Source organism: Didymella exigua (genome assembly GCF_010094145.1).
Source record: "Didymella exigua CBS 183.55 unplaced genomic scaffold M421scaffold_10, whole genome shotgun sequence".
NCBI lineage: Eukaryota > Fungi > Ascomycota > Dothideomycetes > Pleosporales > Didymellaceae > Didymella > Didymella exigua.
This window is the reverse complement of record NW_022984784.1, coordinates 603687-621031: the sequence shown is the minus strand read 5'-3', so window position 1 is coordinate 621031 and position 17345 is coordinate 603687. Positions and strand designations below refer to the sequence as shown.

At 53.1% G+C, this 17345-nt stretch overlaps 7 protein-coding genes across 7 annotated transcripts; 5 read left to right on the top strand and 2 right to left on the bottom strand.

The window, feature by feature from the left end:
* Positions 1-84: 84 nt before the first annotated feature.
* On the top strand, positions 85-1026 carry M421DRAFT_91562 (uncharacterized protein; the record flags this gene model as incomplete). The annotated part of the gene is made up of 1 exon (XM_033597960.1): positions 85-1026. The coding sequence occupies one exon, from the start codon at positions 85-87 to the stop codon at positions 1024-1026; it is 942 nt and encodes a 313-aa protein (XP_033449999.1).
* Positions 1027-1734: 708 nt separating this feature from the next.
* M421DRAFT_419537 (quinate permease) lies at positions 1735-3919 on the bottom strand. The gene is made up of 4 exons (XM_033592152.1): positions 3499-3919; positions 3266-3443; positions 2206-3209; positions 1735-2149 (listed from the first exon to the last, which is right to left on the bottom strand). The coding sequence occupies exons 1-4, from the start codon at positions 3547-3549 to the stop codon at positions 1772-1774; spliced, it is 1611 nt and encodes a 536-aa protein (XP_033449998.1). The 5' UTR covers positions 3550-3919; the 3' UTR covers positions 1735-1771.
* Positions 3920-4241: 322 nt separating this feature from the next.
* Positions 4242-5271, top strand: M421DRAFT_91560 (aldolase; the record flags this gene model as incomplete). The annotated part of the gene is made up of 2 exons (XM_033597959.1): positions 4242-4961; positions 5011-5271. The coding sequence occupies 2 exons, from the start codon at positions 4242-4244 to the stop codon at positions 5269-5271; spliced, it is 981 nt and encodes a 326-aa protein (XP_033449997.1).
* A 570-nt stretch (positions 5272-5841) lies between these two features.
* On the top strand, positions 5842-7603 carry M421DRAFT_419535 (oxidoreductase domain-containing protein). Its single transcript, XM_033592151.1, has 2 exons — positions 5842-6020; positions 6072-7603. Exons 1-2 carry the CDS (start codon positions 5959-5961, stop codon positions 7210-7212), a joined length of 1203 nt encoding a protein of 400 aa, XP_033449996.1. The 5' UTR covers positions 5842-5958; the 3' UTR covers positions 7213-7603.
* A 1586-nt stretch (positions 7604-9189) lies between these two features.
* On the bottom strand, positions 9190-10898 carry M421DRAFT_128763 (uncharacterized protein). The gene has a single exon (XM_033587355.1). It carries the CDS (start codon positions 10452-10454, stop codon positions 9390-9392), a length of 1065 nt encoding a protein of 354 aa, XP_033449995.1. The 5' UTR covers positions 10455-10898; the 3' UTR covers positions 9190-9389.
* A 638-nt stretch (positions 10899-11536) lies between these two features.
* M421DRAFT_60227 (uncharacterized protein) lies at positions 11537-13146 on the top strand (the record flags this gene model as incomplete). The annotated part of the gene is made up of 3 exons (XM_033595768.1): positions 11537-11679; positions 11732-13066; positions 13116-13146. 3 exons carry the CDS (start codon positions 11537-11539, stop codon positions 13144-13146), a joined length of 1509 nt encoding a protein of 502 aa, XP_033449994.1.
* An 881-nt stretch (positions 13147-14027) lies between these two features.
* Positions 14028-15358, top strand: M421DRAFT_60480 (uncharacterized protein; the record flags this gene model as incomplete). The annotated part of the gene is made up of 2 exons (XM_033595792.1): positions 14028-14939; positions 14990-15358. The coding sequence occupies 2 exons, from the start codon at positions 14028-14030 to the stop codon at positions 15356-15358; spliced, it is 1281 nt and encodes a 426-aa protein (XP_033449993.1).
* Between the last annotated feature and the right edge of the window lie 1987 nt (positions 15359-17345).

Here is a 17345-nt window from a genome sequence, read left to right as displayed (position 1 = left end):
TGTTCTAGAACTAGGAGATTATCTGACACTTGGTATCATGTTGAATTAAAATGGCTCCTAGCAGGCGGCCACGCTGGTTATACTATGTACGATATGGATTTCCTGACCTGTGTAGAGCGGCTTTGTGTCGACTTTGGTTGGATGAACAAAAGAACTTGGATTATTGAAGAGGGCTTCGGCCACTGGGTAGGCGAAGAAGAAGACGCGATAGCCACTGCATACGGGGGTATGAATGAAAGAATGCAAGACTTCTGGCGGACTGTGCACCAACGCGTCCCTCAGGTGAAACATGTCATCCTCGACGATGATCAAGATCGATCTGACTACCATGATGGCCGGCTTCCACCAGATGTGTACAAGAATGTGGGACAGATGTGTCCTCTCGGTATCAGTGCCTTGGTTGATTTGGTTCAAGGCGATGGGTCCATAAACCGCCGAACGAACAGGGTCCTATGGCAACTGGTCACTACCAAAGGGGACGCATCCACCGACGTCTCGCAAGAATGGAAATTGTATCCAAGCCGCAGTGAGCCAAGCATCACCCCGCCCAATAAAATCTATCGTGGGCCTGTCGGAGCGTTCCTAGATTACTTTACCAGAGGTAACGAGGTCAATCGCCAAAAGCGAGCAATCCGAATCCACCGCATCGCAGTGATGGAAAAGCTGCACTTCAATGGCTCGCAAGATCCTTTCAGCTGTGAAGCTCCAGACTGCAATGTCCAGTTTGCCCAGCCTGAAGAATACACCACGCATGTGATCCCGACCATATATGACAAATACCACGCTCTGCCGGGGCCCGTCGAGAAGCTTTTCGCCGAGAATGATGAGAGATTCAAGCGGCTGTCGGACATTGAGAGTAAGAGAGAACAAAGCTTCCTCGAATGGTGGGGTGAGTACGGGTCCGAGAAGCGCTGCATGGCGGAGAAGGAGTATGTCCACCAGTTAGAGCACTACCCGTATTATGCGCAGGACAAGCCCGCCTTGGAGCACAAGACGCTGAAGATGATACATGCCTGCATCAATTAGGTTTATTGAAGAAGCGGGCAGCGGTATAAGGTTGTCGCCGAAGAGGCCATTGGCAGTGCCTGAGATTCTCGCTACGTTCGGAGCCACTGCTTTGCTTGACTTGTGGACCGGAAACACTCTTGGACTAGTTTCGCAGCTACTCTGACCGAACACAGGTTCCGTAGACTGTATAGATTTCATAGTTCCTCTTACAAGGAAATAAGCACCTAGCGCGGCTCGCCCTTTGTTTTCTATTTCGAGGACGGCAGTTACGTATGGCGAGTGTGCCTCAACAAGAGAAAGTGATCCGACCGGTTTGCCTGAGAGCGTGAAACATTAATTATGACATGTTTTGAGTTCAGCAACAGAATCTTTGTTTGAGTGCATTCAGATTGAGGCCTTTACCAAATGTTTTGGTGCTAGAGAGCGGTAAATTGACGGATCTGTAAAAGCTTTCCTCTGCCCAATCGATCCGAGCACATGATTGTGTCCCTGAACATCTCAGCATCGAAATTAAAGCTTACCACATGACAAACTTGCCCGCTATATCAAGCAAAAGAGGAAGGTGATCACGTTCGGTGGTGTTGAGTGATGTTCGAACGCTCCCCGGAGAGCGCAACAATATCGATCTCCACAACCGGTTATAGAGTCGTTAGGCATGAAAAGGTCAATATGGGTCACCATAGTAAAGTCATGATTAAACAGCTACAACGGCTCAAGCTAACAACATCTCACTATGACATGGTTCCATCTACTTAGTAAGCGCTCAGACTCTAGTGTTGTCGGTATGAACAGCAGCAACCTTCTCTTTATGCTCGCTCTCATCGTCTGCCTTGCTGCTCGGTATAGGCATGTCGTACTCCGTCGTCCTCTCGAACCCAAAAACCTTGTCCATCTCGTCGATACGCAGACCCTTGGTGTCGTGAATGAAGAACCAAGCAAAGATACTGGCGCAGATCAAGCATGTTGCAAAGAAGATGTACACGCCCCAGCCCATACTGGTATACATCTGAGGCAGTGCCTTGGTGACGACTAAGGTCCAGATCCACACGCTTGCGGCCGCGAAGGGACCCGAGACGGAGCGCAGAGTGGTGGGGAAGATCTCAGCTGAAATGATCCAGGGCAGCCCATTGGCGCCAAAAGACTATGCTTCCGTTAGTTACCAGTCTCATAAGGAGGGGGAGGGGGGAGGTGACTTACCCAGGCAGCTCCGAAGATCATGATCATAGCCGTGGCTCCTTTACCACCAGCGATTGTAGAGTCGGACATAGGCTGGCCAACCTTGGGCTTGCCGAGACTGATGTAGATGGCCAAGTAGTACTGACAGAAGGCGCAGATGAGAGATGAAAGGATCCAAGGCCACTTGCGACCGAACATGTCGATGAACCAGGTGAAAAAGATAATCGAGCCCACAGCCTTGATGATGCCATAGACACCAGTCCAGAGGGTTACGTCCGAAAGACCGATAGATGTGAAGATCGTAGGACTGTAATAGTTAATGGCGGCTGCGCCCGACCAGGCTTGCCACATGAACATGAGGAAAACAAGTAGGAAGCGGTTGCGCATGCCAGGTTGGACGGCTTCCCGGGCTGCAGCCTTGATGACCGTCCAGAAGCTGGCATGTTGTTGGCCCCCAACGAGAGCGGCTCTCTCCTTGGCGATCTCGCGCTCAACAAACTCGACATCCTGAGTAATGTACTCGTGATCCTCGGGCAGGTTACGGAAGAAGCTGTAGACCTTCAGAGCCTCTGCTTTGCGTCCACGCTTCAAGAGCCACGTGGGCGACTCCTTCAGCAACGGGATCATGAAGGCGAGAAGTCCAGCGGGGATGAGCTGCACAGCCATGGGTACTCGCCAGGCAATTGACTTGGATCGGTCCATGTTGTGTACGATGCCGTAGTTGATCCAGAAGCCAATGACGGCACCGGTCTGGTAGAATGATTCGAAGAAACCAGTCAATCGACCGCGGATAGCTGGAGGACTAATCTCGGCGATGTAGATAGGAGAGACAGCGGCAATGCCACCAACGCCCATTCCGGTGAAGAAACGTCCGGCATATACGAGGCCAATCTGGTGGGTGGGTACAGTGCAGAGGATCGCGCCGATGATGAAGATTGTGTCAGAGATGATGACTGTCATACGGCGACCGAGCAATTCGAGTGAAGGGTACATGAGCAGGGCACCGACGAGACCTCCTGCGGAGTCTGCGCAAAGATCAGCATTAAGCTCGTTGCAGACGCCGAGAATGCTTTCAACGTACAGATTGAAGTAATATTGCTTGTGACTTCATTCTTTTCAGATGTTGACATGTGGATCAGGCCAAAATCGCGCTTGAAGCTCTCGTGTGTGATGGTTGTACCGATGAAGGCAGAATCGTAGCCATAGGCCAAAACACCCATAGAGATGACCAGAGCTGCCATGTACACTCTCCAGTTGTACTTTGATCCATGTCAGCACATGCTCGATGCTTCATGTTAAGGGCTAATAACGTACCACTTCCGGCGGCGTAGGTCTATCCTCCGGTGCTCTTGCGAAACCTCCCATAATAGATGAAGTCCAAAGAGAAACTAGTAGTGTTTGGGTGAAGATGATCGCGGGAGGCGATAGCTAATCTCAAATCCGGGGTACGAATGTCTCTTTAAGTGCTCCAGATCATGCCGACCCCGGCTTGCAGGTTGCTTCTCCACAAAATAACCTGGTCAGGCACTTGGGCGCGTATCCGAGCAGAAGGGCGCTGGGATCGGATGGTTGCAGGTCAGGCCATAGTCACTTCAGACAGGCTTAGCCGCCAGGCGAAGCCGTTGGCAGATGCGCAGAAAGAGCCTGCCGACAATGGCGTATGGAGACTCCACTGGGGACTCCAGATTGCATTAGTAGCGCTTTCTGGGTCGCGAGACGAGGATGCGGAGCAACAAGGAACCGTGACTAGATGTCGGCTGTCGCGAGCGCTAGGCTTGTTGGTGCCGAAATGATTGCACTCTTCGGGCAAGGTGTTGGCGAGGCCTGCCGACAGCCTCTCATAGCGAATCGCAACGCCGTCTGAGCCTCGCGATGCTCGAGCATGCGGCTGTGTGCACTTCCACCACTTGCCCACGCGTGGAGACACCATCGGAATTCGTAGCGGGTGTCGGAACGTGTGTCGGAAAGATGGTGGTCATATTGAGCGCTGTTCGCTGTTCCGCGGTTCCCTCTGCTCCAAACCCTCGCTGGAAGGTACCCTTAGATCTCGATACATCATGCCTTCTAACAAGATTGTTTCCAATGGCAACGGCGCCGCACAGGAATACTCGTTTCCACCTGGAATCCACGTCCCTTCCCTGACTTGGTTTAAGAACGATCAGAATCAGGACATCGACTGGGATGTCCAGGAGAAGCACTTCGAGTTCCTCATCTCCAACGGCCTACACGGCATTGTTATTGCAGGCACAAACGGCGAAGCAGCAACACTATCTTCTGCTGAAAAGATTCAGTTAGTGCAGAAAGCACGCAAGACTGCTCAGAGATTAGGGCGCGGCGACCTTCCCATCACACTCGGCGGCGTAGCAGGCTCAACACGCGATGCTATTCAGCAGACAATCGAGGCTAAGGAAGCAGGCGCAAGCGCGTTCCTTGCTCTCGTACCATCATACTTCCACTTCGCAATGAACCAGGACGCAATTGTTGCGTTCTTCCAGGAGCTGGCAGACGCAAGCCCCATCCCCATCGTGCTGTACAACTTCCCTGGTGTAGTGGCTGGTCTCGACATCAACTCTGAGATGCTAGATATCTTGGGCAGGCATCGCAACATCGTAGCCGTCAAGCTCACATGCGGCGGTATCGCGAAGGTCGCGAGAGTGTCTGCTTCTTTCAAGAAGTCTGAGTTCGTCGCACTGGCCGGGCAGAGTGACTGGTTGATCCCAGCTCTGAGCGTTGGCGGCGTGGGCACAATCACTGGCGTTGCCAACCTGTATCCCAAGGTGAGTCCCTCCAGTCCAAAGTCACAATCGCAACGCTAACAAGACATAGACTTGCGTACAAATGTTCAACCTCTACCAGTCCGGCAAGCACGAGGAAGCATCTGCGCTCCAGGTCAAGCTGTCAGTCACCGAGTGGGGCTTCGGAAAGGGCGGTATCAACGGCACCAAGTATGTGGTCGCACACAAGAGGGGATACTCAGAGTCGAGCACCGACTGCAGAAGGCCATACCCTAGGTACGTTGACGAGGAGAAGAGGAAGTGGGTCGTCAATCAGGTCTCTGGCCTGGACGAGCTCGAGGCTTCTCTGTAGACATTATTTTCCGAATTCGCGTTCGCACTCGCGAAGACATCCTCAACGTATCACGTCCTGGGCACGACGTCCTGGGCACGCACCAGCATTTCTAGCGTTAAAATGAAGCTTCGAACGTACTCGGTGAATGAAATCAGCATTCAACAAAACCAGGCCGCCCAGCCCATTGCGACTGGCTGTGTAGTGTAACGTGCAAGGACGGCGAGAAGACCGGACTGCTAGCTACATCGCCTGAAGAAAAAAATCCTGCGCCATACCTAACACCGTGTTGCTGAGTAAATTGAGACTCTCGTAATGCGTGTCTCCCTGTGCGAATCTGCTTCGTCAGGACTGGTGCCGCTTCCTATTTGGGAGTTGCATGATCCAACCAATGGAAGGCACAACTCGCCGCAAAACTTCCTTCTCCATCGTTGCGTTCACATCATCACCACCAATCAACGATGCGCCTTCGCCGCAAGATATGGGCCGTGTCTTCTGGGCTGACTTTTGGAGCTCGCAGAGCTTGTGTGGAGAGGGGCAAGAGTGGGGTTAACGCGGGTTCACAATCGCGGCATGGTCGCCGGTCGTGACGTTGAGTTGTGCTGCGTGCAGCAACGTACGTAGCTATATTATTCGCTCTGCCGCTCCTCACTTAAGCCATAAAGCTTTCAATTGTTCCCTAAAAAATTAAAAACACCACTTGCAGTTATGCCGGAACCTAAGACCATCCGCTGGGGCATCCTCGCGACAGGAGGCATTGCCCTCACCTTGTGAGCACCCCGCGGCCCACCCTGCTGTCAGCTCTGGACTGACTTCTCAAGCACCAAGGACCTCCTGGTCGACCCAAAGACACGCGGAGTCAACTCTGTCAAGCACACCGTCGTCGCCGCTGCCTCGTCGTCCTCGAAATCGCGTGCTGAGAACTTCTTGAAAGAGACTGGTGCGCCTTCAGGCGCAACGGCCTACGGCTCATACGAGGAGTTTGTCAAGGACCCCAACATCGATATCATCTATGTCGCCACACCACACTCCCACCACTACCAGAATGCCCGGCTTTGTCTTGAGGCTGGCAAGCACGTCCTGTGCGAGAAGGCCTTCACCGTAAACGCTCCCCAGGCACGCAAGCTGGTCGAGCTGGCAAAGGAGAAGAACCTCTTCCTGATGGAGGCTGTATGGACACGCTACTTCCCTCTGTCTATCTACGTCCGCGAGCAGATCACATCCGGCCGCATCGGCCCGGTTGCGCGCGTCATCTCAGACAACAGCATGGCTCTGGACCCCGAGACCAGCTTCGCAGACGGCAAGAACCGCATGGTCAACCCCGACCTTGCTGGTGGAGCGCTGCTAGATCTCGGTATCTACGCTTTGACATGGGTGTTCCAAACACTCTACCACACTCAGCCCGAGGAAACACGCCAGCCACCCAAGCTCCTTGCGTTCGTCAAGAACTACGAGGCTACCGGCAAGGCAGATGAGCACAGCACTATGATCCTCAACTTCCCACGATCGAAAGAGCAGGGTGGTGATGCGCATGCCGTCGCTACAACATCTCTGCGCGTCGCCACAAGCCCCGGCCAGAACCAAGACACACCCTGTGTCCGCATCCAGGGTCCTAAGGGTGAGATCCAGGTCTTCCCTCCTTCATTTCGCCCCACAAAGACCAAGATCATCGGCAGCGACGGCAAGGTTGAGGAAAAAGATTGGCCTATTCCCGGGCCCGGTAAGGGTTCCAACTGGTACAACGGCTTCGGTGGCTCACTGCAATCAGAGGGCGAGGGCCAGGGTATGTTCTGGGAGGCCGACGAGGCTGCTGAGGCAGTGACTGCAGACAGGAAAGAGGGCAAGTACGAGAACCTTGCTGAGAGCATCTTGATCATGGAGATCATGGATGAGGTTAGGAAACAGGGTGGTCTTGAGTACCCGTCGAAGATCGAGACCACAGATTACCCCGTGCAGCTGTAAGCATCTTCAGATGTTTTTCCTGCAAAGATATCAGAGGACGAATAGTCTATAACAAGCACAACAAGATATCATACTTATTCCCTTTTGCAGTCTCTCTCACCAACCAAATCAGACGGCTTATGACGTCATCGCACCAACCCCTCACCAAACACTTTCCACCGCTCTGTAAGTATCTGCCGCCTATAACACTACTCGATCGTCTGCACCATTTGTGTCGTTCGTACTGGGGCCTGGTCATCAGCGGCAGAGAAGCATCTGCGACTCAGCGCCTGTGTATTGGTGCATATCTGTTGCGGTGCAAGTCGGTCCGACAGGCCTCGATCGTCACCTTTGTTGACTACCTTGGACTAGCACGTCTCAGGGCATGTATATATGGTCGTCTCCTAGCTAGCAAGCAACTCAGCGCAGTTTTCCATCGATATACAGCGGCTACGTTTGCTGCAACAATATCGAGTTGCCTCTCCGAGATCGTGGGTTGCAACCTTGTCATGCCTGATCTGGACGAAAGGTACTTATCAAATATGTTGGGCTTTCCGTTCGACTTTGATGGTACTGAAGCGCTTCTCGGCAGCATCACTGTTGCCAGTATTATGGAGCCTGATACTCCGGAGGAAACGGGGTACATGAGGACTGCACCCTACAATGATTACAAAAGCAAGTTCGGCCGTGCTGTCGCTATCAATTTCGGCATTCATCATCCCGCCATCCAATCTCACTCACCATATCAGGCTAGCTTGCGTCAAGATCCGACTGACGTCTGGCTGCTGCAGCAATATGGTTTGGTAGTACAGACCTGTGAGGATGATACGCAATTTACCAACAGGAGAATGAGTTGAGACACTTACACAGCGCCGACGCCGAAGACTGCGAACACGCCAAATTTACGCTTCATTTCCAAATCCAGATGCCAAATCGCCCAGGCTGGCACTGCGAGTGCTCCCAACTCACTGACAATTTTCAGCGTTCCCATCGCAATGTTCAATTTATTGTTGTCAAGACAGTTTCCTTCGATTGCTGAGTTCCATATTTTCTTCCGAGGCCAACAGGTGAAGATATACATGAACAGCACCGCAGTGTAGAAGACTGCATTCGCCACCAGCGAGCTCACAAGAGGCATGCACTGCTTCATTTACCCCTTTCTTGAGCCTGCAAATCCTGCCCTTTCAGCTACCTGCAAGATTGTCCTCGTTACGGGCGCTTCGGGCGGCATTGGGGGTGCGATTGCGCGGGCGTAGACGATTGCCAGAGCCAAAGGCGTGGTCATCGTAGGCCGTAAACTTGAGACCCCGAGAGACCTATATACCAAAATCAACGAGGATGCTGAAGGCAAGACAAAGATCGTCGTTGCACAAGCAGATATCACGCAAGAGCGGGACGTGGAGCGCCTATGGCAAGAAGCAGCGAAAGAGCTTGGAACTATCGACGTCTTGATCAACAACGCTGGATCCTTGACAGTTGACACAGGCTAAGATTGGAGAGAATTCACCCTCCAAATGGTGGCAGGACCTTGTACATGCACTCCTGGAGCGCAGCGCCACTTTCTCAGGCAATCAGAGCCGGCACGCTCGGCGGTATCTACCACGACTTTTCCTTCTACGTCCCCAGCAGAATTCGCGTCCACCAAGTTGATGGAGTTCCTGCACGCCGAGCAACTTAACGTGTGCTGCTCCAGTGTTGTCCTTGATTTCATGGCGACTGAGACGTCGCCAAGGCAGTACTTAGACTTCGCCAAGGACGGTCCGATGTTGAATGTTGGCATGGGCTCAGTTTGTTCCTGAGTACGGAGAGGGCGGAGTGGCTAAGAGGCGAATCGGTCAGCGTGAGTTGGGATATTGAGGAGATGGATAGTCACAGGGAGGAGATTGTTGAGAAGAGGTTGATCATTCACGAGTGCGAAGTTGGCAAGGGTGAGCACCCGTGGGAGGGGACGGGGATTGAGAGCCCGTGAGCCTGGTGGATGTAGGAGATGTCCAGACACCCTGATAACGCGCTATTGTAGGCATTGGAAGCTATCACTCAGTTGAAGTGGACTATTAGTCGTGCTCAATGACTGATTGTCAAATCCATCTACACTGCATGTTGATTCAAACGCAATCGTCTCGCGTGGGTGGTAGCAAGGAACGCTTGGCTTGCGCTCTGCATTTGTTTTAGATGACCAGCGTATGAGTGGCGAAACTTTATAGCCTCCCGCGCTCTAATATCTCTCTGTTTCGTTCTTGCATCCAGCCTGTACAACTTGAACAGTTGAATTTTCGCACGCCGTCTATACTTATTGCCTTCCTCAAACAGAGCTCTCGGTATTGGTGTTTGCATGGCTCGATTTGCCGCATGTTGTACTCTCCATGTGGTTCAAGACATACACAGCATTGTGCGTACACAGCTGCAATACGGTTCAACTCTGAAGGCCCTCCATCTCGCATTGCGTTTAAAAAATTGATGTGCGCATGTACTGCCGGGCTATACGACGTGGCGCCGTATGCTGCTACGAGATTTCCGAGTGTACTCTGAAGGCCTCGACGACCATCGTAAGTAGGGGTGGTAGGCGTGCTGCATTTGCCGCCCTCTGTTCGGAGGCTGGAGTCGAAGAATGGCGCGAGTGAGTCGATACGCGTATGCGATGCTTTTTTCGAGTCACGCAGTACATCCGGTGGACTGACCGAGGCCGCTTTCAGTTCACTTTGGTCCGGTATTTTAAGGTTGAGGTCCTCTCTAGCATCACTGAAGTGTTTTCCTTCCGACGGCACCAGCTTTGACGATTTTGAGTCCGTAGATCCCTCTGTGCTGGGCAGAAGAGGAGACGATTCTGTGGTAGTTTGTGCAAAGTGCGGTGCGTCAGTCATCGCATCTTCGGTAGATGATACTGTCGATTGGCTTGAACTTGGATCATTTGAAATCGCGACGCCTTGCTTCTCGCCCTCGTGGTTTGTACTCTCTTCGGTGGACTCGTTGCGCTGCCCATTATGCGGCCGGGCATCACTTCTATTCTGCATGGCATGCCGCTCGCATAGCTTTTTTCCGGTGCTCTCGTTAAGAGCGCCGAAGTGTTCGCACTGCGCACCCATCCCAGCCCAGTGAACCAGCACCTGGCATCTGTCTTGCGCGTGACAGTCGTGCAGCCTGCAATACCATAGTTCCACCACAGGTTGGAACTTGCCTCCTGCCATTTGACACTGGTACTTGTCATTCGGCAGCTTGAAGCCGCATCGGCGGATAGCCGCAGTTCGCAGTGGCCTTTTTTCCATGGTGTATCCAATTCCAGAAGAGACGTTGGGAGGGTAGTCAAATGGTTTCAAGTGTTTATGCAGATAAGTAGGCAGGGTGTCGCGTCCACAAAGAGTGTTGTGGCCTTACAAACAGTAATCATGCACAGGTTCAATGTGCAGCACTGTGCGTGGTGTACCACGGTACAGTATTGTTGGGCCGTAAGGGTTGGGCGCATTTTTGAGACAGCCGATTCATTCTGCCTCCGCTTCCGGGAGCAGGGTCCAAAGTTGTAATGGCAAGTCAATATAGCTGCTGTGAGAGCATTCACCTCGCGAATGTGGTTGCACACAGTGCGGTCCCGTGTCCGTAAGTGTTCAAACGTCGACAAAGGACGATATGTATGGCTCCTCGAAACGCGTTTGGAACGGGAGAGTATGTCCTAGACGTCTATAAGAGCAAATGAGTTGTTCTGCCGCAAGTACAATGTCGCCGAGGCATGGGAACGCGGTCTCGACGATATTTAGTTGCGGTGAGTGTCAGAGCAAGTGAGAGACACCTAGCTTCTGCAGCAAGCATGCTGCTGCCATCTACGTCGAGTCATGTCGACTCACAAGCCTAGTGAGGACGGTGACACCGTCGATAACAGACAGCGCCCTAATGAAAGAATGTACGGTCAATCATTGCGCTCTCCTCCATCTGCTCGAAAGCGGAGGAAACCGCACCCAAGATCGGCCAATTTCTGCTCTTCACTCTACAGACGGTTTTCGTGCTCATGGAAACCTCACACCATCCGTAGATGACGGGTCTCTCCAAAGAAAATGCTTTAAAGTAGGTGTGTTGAATTTTGCGTTGTTCAATATTGAGAGCAAAAGAGTCGCGGCGGCAGAGAAACTTTTATCGAGCGAGCGGCTCGGCGTAACCTGACCTCCGGCCAGAGCGTGGGGACGTGCGAGCTGGCCGCGGGGCAGATGCTGAGTCAACGCATTTTCGCCTGTCAAGGTTTCCTGTGGGAAAACAGCTGCACGCCGCCGCATCGATACCCACGCACCCGGACGCCCCGTTCGCAGGACCCCGTCGCCCTTTCCTCCACACCTTCACCGACCACACAAAACTGCCCAGCATGGATTCCGAATCCGAGCACGAGCACCGCGACGTCAACGATGTCGAGAGCGAGTCCGAGGAGGAAGTGGAAGAGACAAAGCCCAAGTCGGCGCTGAAGAAGCCAAGAGAGGCGCCGGTGCAGATCGAGCGCCCTGAGCTGCCGTAAGAAGGAAATTGCGCAGAAGAGGAAGGCAGCGTGGCTAACACACGGCAGCGAGCAGCCTGACCCAAATACAATCGACTTTTCCACGCTGAGCCCGTTGTCGCCCGAGATCATCTCGCGCCAGGCCACCATCAACATTGGCACCATCGGCCACGTCGCCCACGGAAAGTCGACCGTCGTCAAGGCCATCTCCGGCGTGCAGACAGTCCGTTTCAAGAACGAGTTGGAGAGGAACATCACCATCAAGCTCGGATACGCAAACGCAAAGATCTACCAGTGCGACAACCCCGAGTGTCCGCGTCCGACATGCTACCGATCGTACAAGAGCGAGAAGGAGGTCGATCCGCCGTGCGAGCGCGAGGGCTGTGAGGGCAAATACCGCCTCAAGCGCCACGTTTCGTTCGTCGATTGCCCCGGTCACGATATTCTCATGAGCACGATGTTGTCAGGCGCCGCCGTCATGGACGCCGCCCTCCTGCTGATCGCCGGAAATGAGACTTGCCCTCAGCCCCAGACAAGTGAGCACTTGGCTGCCATCGAGATCATGAAACTCAACCACATCATCATCCTTCAGAACAAGGTTGACCTGATGCGGGAAGACAGCGCTGCCTCCCACTACGAGTCGATCCTCAAGTTCATCCGTGGAACAGTCGCCGACGGCTCGCCCGTCATCCCCATCTCTGCCCAGCTGAAGTTCAACATCGACGCCATCTGCGAGCAGCTTATCAACAAGATCCCCGTCCCCGTCCGTGACTTCACCACAAAGCCCCACATGATCGTCATTCGATCCTTCGATGTCAACAAGCCCGGTGCCGAGATCGACGAGCTAAAGGGTGGTGTTGCTGGTGGATCTATCCTGACTGGTGTATTGAAGCTAGGCGACGAGGTCGAGATCAGGCCCGGTATCGTTTCCAAGGACAACCAGGGCAAGATTCAGTGCAAGCCCATCTTTTCGAGAGTTGTTTCTCTGTTCGCCGAGCACAATGACTTGAAGTTCGCCGTCCCTGGTGGTCTTATTGGTGTTGGTACCCGCGTCGACCCTACCCTCTGCCGTGCCGATCGTCTTGTCGGTTTCGTCCTTGGTCTCCGTGGCCATCTCCCCAACATCTACACCGAGATCGAAGTCAACTATTTCCTTCTCCGAAGACTGCTCGGTGTCAAGACCGCCGACGGCAAGCAGGCTAAGGTTGCCAAACTGGCAAAGAACGAGGTTCTCATGGTCAACATTGGTTCGACTGCCACCGGCGCTAAGGTTGTCGCTGTGAAGGCTGACGCTGCCCGTCTAACTCTCACATCGCCCGCCTGCACAGAGATCGGTGAGAAGGTTGCTCTGTCCCGACGTATCGAGAAACACTGGCGTCTCATTGGTTGGGCCAACATTGTTGCGTAAGTTCTCCACCGCGTTAATATGTACCCACTCGCTAACATCCTGCAGCGGAAACATCCTCGAGCCTATCGTCGATTAAGTGCAAGCGTAACGGTACGCGCCCTGAGGTTGAGGGGTATACGAGGAGTGGAGACGAAACGACCTGCGAGCCAACGGTACGACGACGGCAGCATTCTGCGCATTACGTTCTTGAGCATTTCAGGCAGGAGTCGGTCGCAACATGTGAGAATAGATGAAAGAAGGCCTCTGCAGCTGAGGTCTAGATAGCGGCTTGGGAGCCACAGTACGACGAGGCTAGCATTCGGTGGAGAGCCACGGCTCTTGTGTATCAGCCGTGTATCCGAGCAGGAGCAGCCAGAAAAGCCAGATCTAATGAGAACATGTATCATGCACCCATTCAGCAGTGCGCAACTGCGCCTGCAGTTGAAGTTGTTGAGGTGAGATATGCATGCGATCGTGCGGAGTTCACAGATCTGCATAGCCAGCCGACTTTCACATGAAAGCCACATCTGACACGAAAGGGCAAGTGTGGAGCATGAACGTCAGACCCAGCTCCAGCCCGCTATAACACTATGCGGCCAATTCCCCCTCCCCAGAACGCTCGTGAAAAGCACACGAATCTCAGCTGCCACATTTATCAGCCGTACCACGTACATTGCCTATACGAGGTATGTTTGCGAGCCTTGGTCCGGGCCGTTGCGGGCCTAGCTGCCCGCCCTCCGAGCGCGTGCATGTGCTAACCTTTCGAGCTACCTTCCATTCCAGAAACAGACTGTTAATTGCGGAGACGCGGTCACTCGCCCAGACGCGCTCACCGGACGTCTTTGCTTCTTTCCAGTATCCTTACGTACACGACTTCTCTGGCTCCATGTTTTGAAGTCTGGGGCAAATTGGAAACGAAGAGCTGGGCTGAGCATTTGTTGTTGTTCGCCGAATCTGCAGACGGGACGGACCTCCGCAATGGCAGAAGACGAGCGCCGGGAAAGTCCATGCCAGCAACCACACATATACCGCCCCGTACCACGAAGGGCCTTCGAACCACAAGTGCTGCACGACACAGCAGACAGCCCTACGCACGCCTTCTCCCAGCAACCGCATTCTCCCAACGCAAATAGCCTCCAGAACTCCAAAAGCTCAGACTTCCTCGCCCAACTTAATGCGCGCCTCCTCCACACATACAACGCCCGCTATGACGATGCGCCAGAGTCGCCGGTCGATGGCGCTGGGAGCGCCAGGCTTCCACGTCAGAATAAGAGTTTCCTGAACATGAACAGCAGCACCCTGTTCGGTATCTACGGCGATGAAGGCGCAAGCACAAACGGCGCAGCCAGCGTGGCGGAAACACCCTGGGGCACGGGCGCAGAGACACCTGGGCATACTGGCATGGGCTGGCACGGAACAGTATATGACAGTGGGCTGGGCGGTGCAGATGCTGGTCTGAGCATGAGGAAGGCCGCGCGCAGGGGCAGTGGCAAGGGGAAAGTGAATGAGAGAAGAAGCAGTCAGACGAGAAGACCAAGGAGTTCGACAGTCAAGTATGCAGTGCTGATCGCCAAGCTGGCGGCACTTTTCACGTTTGGTGTCCTATATGGCACGATTGTCAGCCATCTGCACGACACGAGACAGCTTGCTGCGGTGCATGTCAAGGGCGTGGACCGCGAGAGCTGGTTCTACATCACGACATGGGGGTGTGCAGGCGTAGCTCTAGGGAGTCTGCTGCCGTATGTCGACCTGGTGTGGAGCAGGCACAGCACCTTGACCGAAAGCGAGAAGGAAGACCAGGACGAGAAGGACGCCGAGAGCCCCATCAGCGAGCAGATTAACGACGTTGTCCGAAGTGTAGCGGCATTTTTGGGCGTTGCTTTCGCCATTGTAAGTCATCACTCCCGCCAAGTCTGACCGTCCATGCTGACAGTACACAGCGCCGCCTACCTTGGCAGTCTACCCTCCAGCTTACCCTTACTCTCGCCCTCGTGAATCCGGCTCTGTGGTACATCCTCGATCGCAGCAAGCCCGGTCTGTCGTTCTCGCTCATCGTTACCTCCATTCTTACCTCAGTCATGTTCCTTTCGAATCCCACCGCGTTGCCGTCACCCAGCGTTCCCTCCCCTTCCAACGCGACGCATGCACCCTCGATGCCCCATCCTAGACCGGATCTGTTCGCTGGAATCATTAGCTATGAAAATCTCGCAGTTGTAACATGGGTAGGCAGTGTATTGTTTTGCAGTTGTGTATGCTTCGGTAGCATTGGAAGGAGACTGGGGGTATTGGAGAGTGGGTGGAAAAGGTAATAACTCGCTTCGCGGAGCACAGTGGATAGCATGGAGTCAACGAATTGTAGGATCAAGATCGTTGGGGGTAGTTCACTGAGACCTGGACATCCTAAGGGATCCAGATGCAGCACAATCAACTTGTTGCACACTAGTCGGTGAGCTGCGGCTCACTTCATGGAAAAGACGCCTGCCTTTTGCTCTTTTTGGGGAAGATGGCACGGATGCTAGCGCCTACCAGTCCAAGATGTGCGCCCTCCATCCCGCTTTGCTCTTCAGCACCGCGAATGCCTCCATGACACAACATTGGACCAACAATGTGCAGATCGTGCCAGCCGCATCTCCACTGAGCTCATCAGCTCCGACACAAGGTGAAAGCCAGGTCGGCCTCATGACTCTTCCGAGGGAGCTGCACGACATGATCTACCACGCCCGATGACTTGGAAGGTGAACCTTCCCTTCCTCGACAGACTCCGCGCATGGTTGAACACTCTACGCCTATAGCTGGCACCGGTCACAGCTGCATCAATTCTAGATACCACACTACGACCTTGCAAGCCGCATATAAATCGCGACCAGACGTCTTGATGCGCGCCTCGTTGGTCAAGACAGGCTGATAGAGTCTAGCATCGACATTGAAGCTTTTACGAAGTACTCCCCGGCCTCGTCACTATTCTTACCAATACAGCGACAAACTACACTACCACAAAATGGATAGAGCATGGTGCAAATAAGACGTTGTCCGTCTTCAGGCGTACAATCTGGAAGAGTGGGGTCAGACACGTGGTTGGATTATCATGCGAGTAAGGTTATGAAGCGCTTCTTCCCACTCAGCTATTGATGTCTACCGGACACCACAGCTTTTCACAAGATAGTCTTAACATTCTGGAGCTGCAACATGGCTGTCAGTGTTGCCGTCACATTTATGGGTCTTCTACGGGAGCTGCGCGATGTGATTTATCACGCGCTCTGGCTCGATACGCTCATATCAATCATTTCACTCTGAGGAATATTTCGTCTTCATTGCAATACAAAAACTCCCTTTTCCATACACTGGTTTTGCCGGAGACCATATCGAGGGCCTACCGCAATGGCTGCTCTGCAACAAAGCAATGCTGAAACAGGGGCTGCAGCAGCTGAAGAGAAAGCGAAATGGGTCACGTTGCTGCACACGGACAGTAGCATTCGGCCTCCGTTGATCGGACTGCCTTTCGCCACAAAATTAACTGTAAAAGGCTTTCTAAATCGGGATCCTACGACCAGCGCTTCCTTTGCTTTGGTTTCGACGAAGACAGTGTCTGTTGCTGTCCCCTTCGATGCTCTTCTCGGCCTGAATCTCAAGAGCCTTAGCCTCAGCATGTTCACCGTCAGTTTCAACGGCCACAACGGGAGATTGGATCCGGCTATCCCTTAAAAAATAGACATACCCCACTTCAACAACATCTAGTAGACCTTGACTCGTTATATACCCGTTTTATAGCTTCGGCCAGGTCTAAATCGCACGCGCTGATGAAGTCTCTTCAATATGCTACCTATGTATGGAGAAGGACAGAGAGGAGCATTCACTCGACTGCGAAAAGAGATCTAGGAGACTCTCAAGGATGAACCACATGATCCTCCGACAGCGCTCCCTCTACAGTTACCGAAACGAAGACGCGGTGATGACGGGGAATCGCAGAGCGTCCAACATAATGTTGTCTGCTTCAAGTGTCGGTATTTTCGTTCTCTAACAAAATAAGGTGGCATTTGAGCTGACTGTCAATTTTTAGGTGGTGAACTCTGTCACTACGCAAATAACCCTCATTGCTTCGAACATAAGTTTCTAGAGGCTTCTAGGCGTTTGACCTTTGCTAAGTGCCGCAGGTAACAAATATGGGCATCTTGCTAATGAACTTCATTGCTACAAATGCTGTTTCCTGGAAGTTTCTATACAGTCCATCTGTACTAACACGTTCAGGCCGTGAGTACGGCCATTGTGCTGATGAATCTCATTGTTATAGATGTAAGT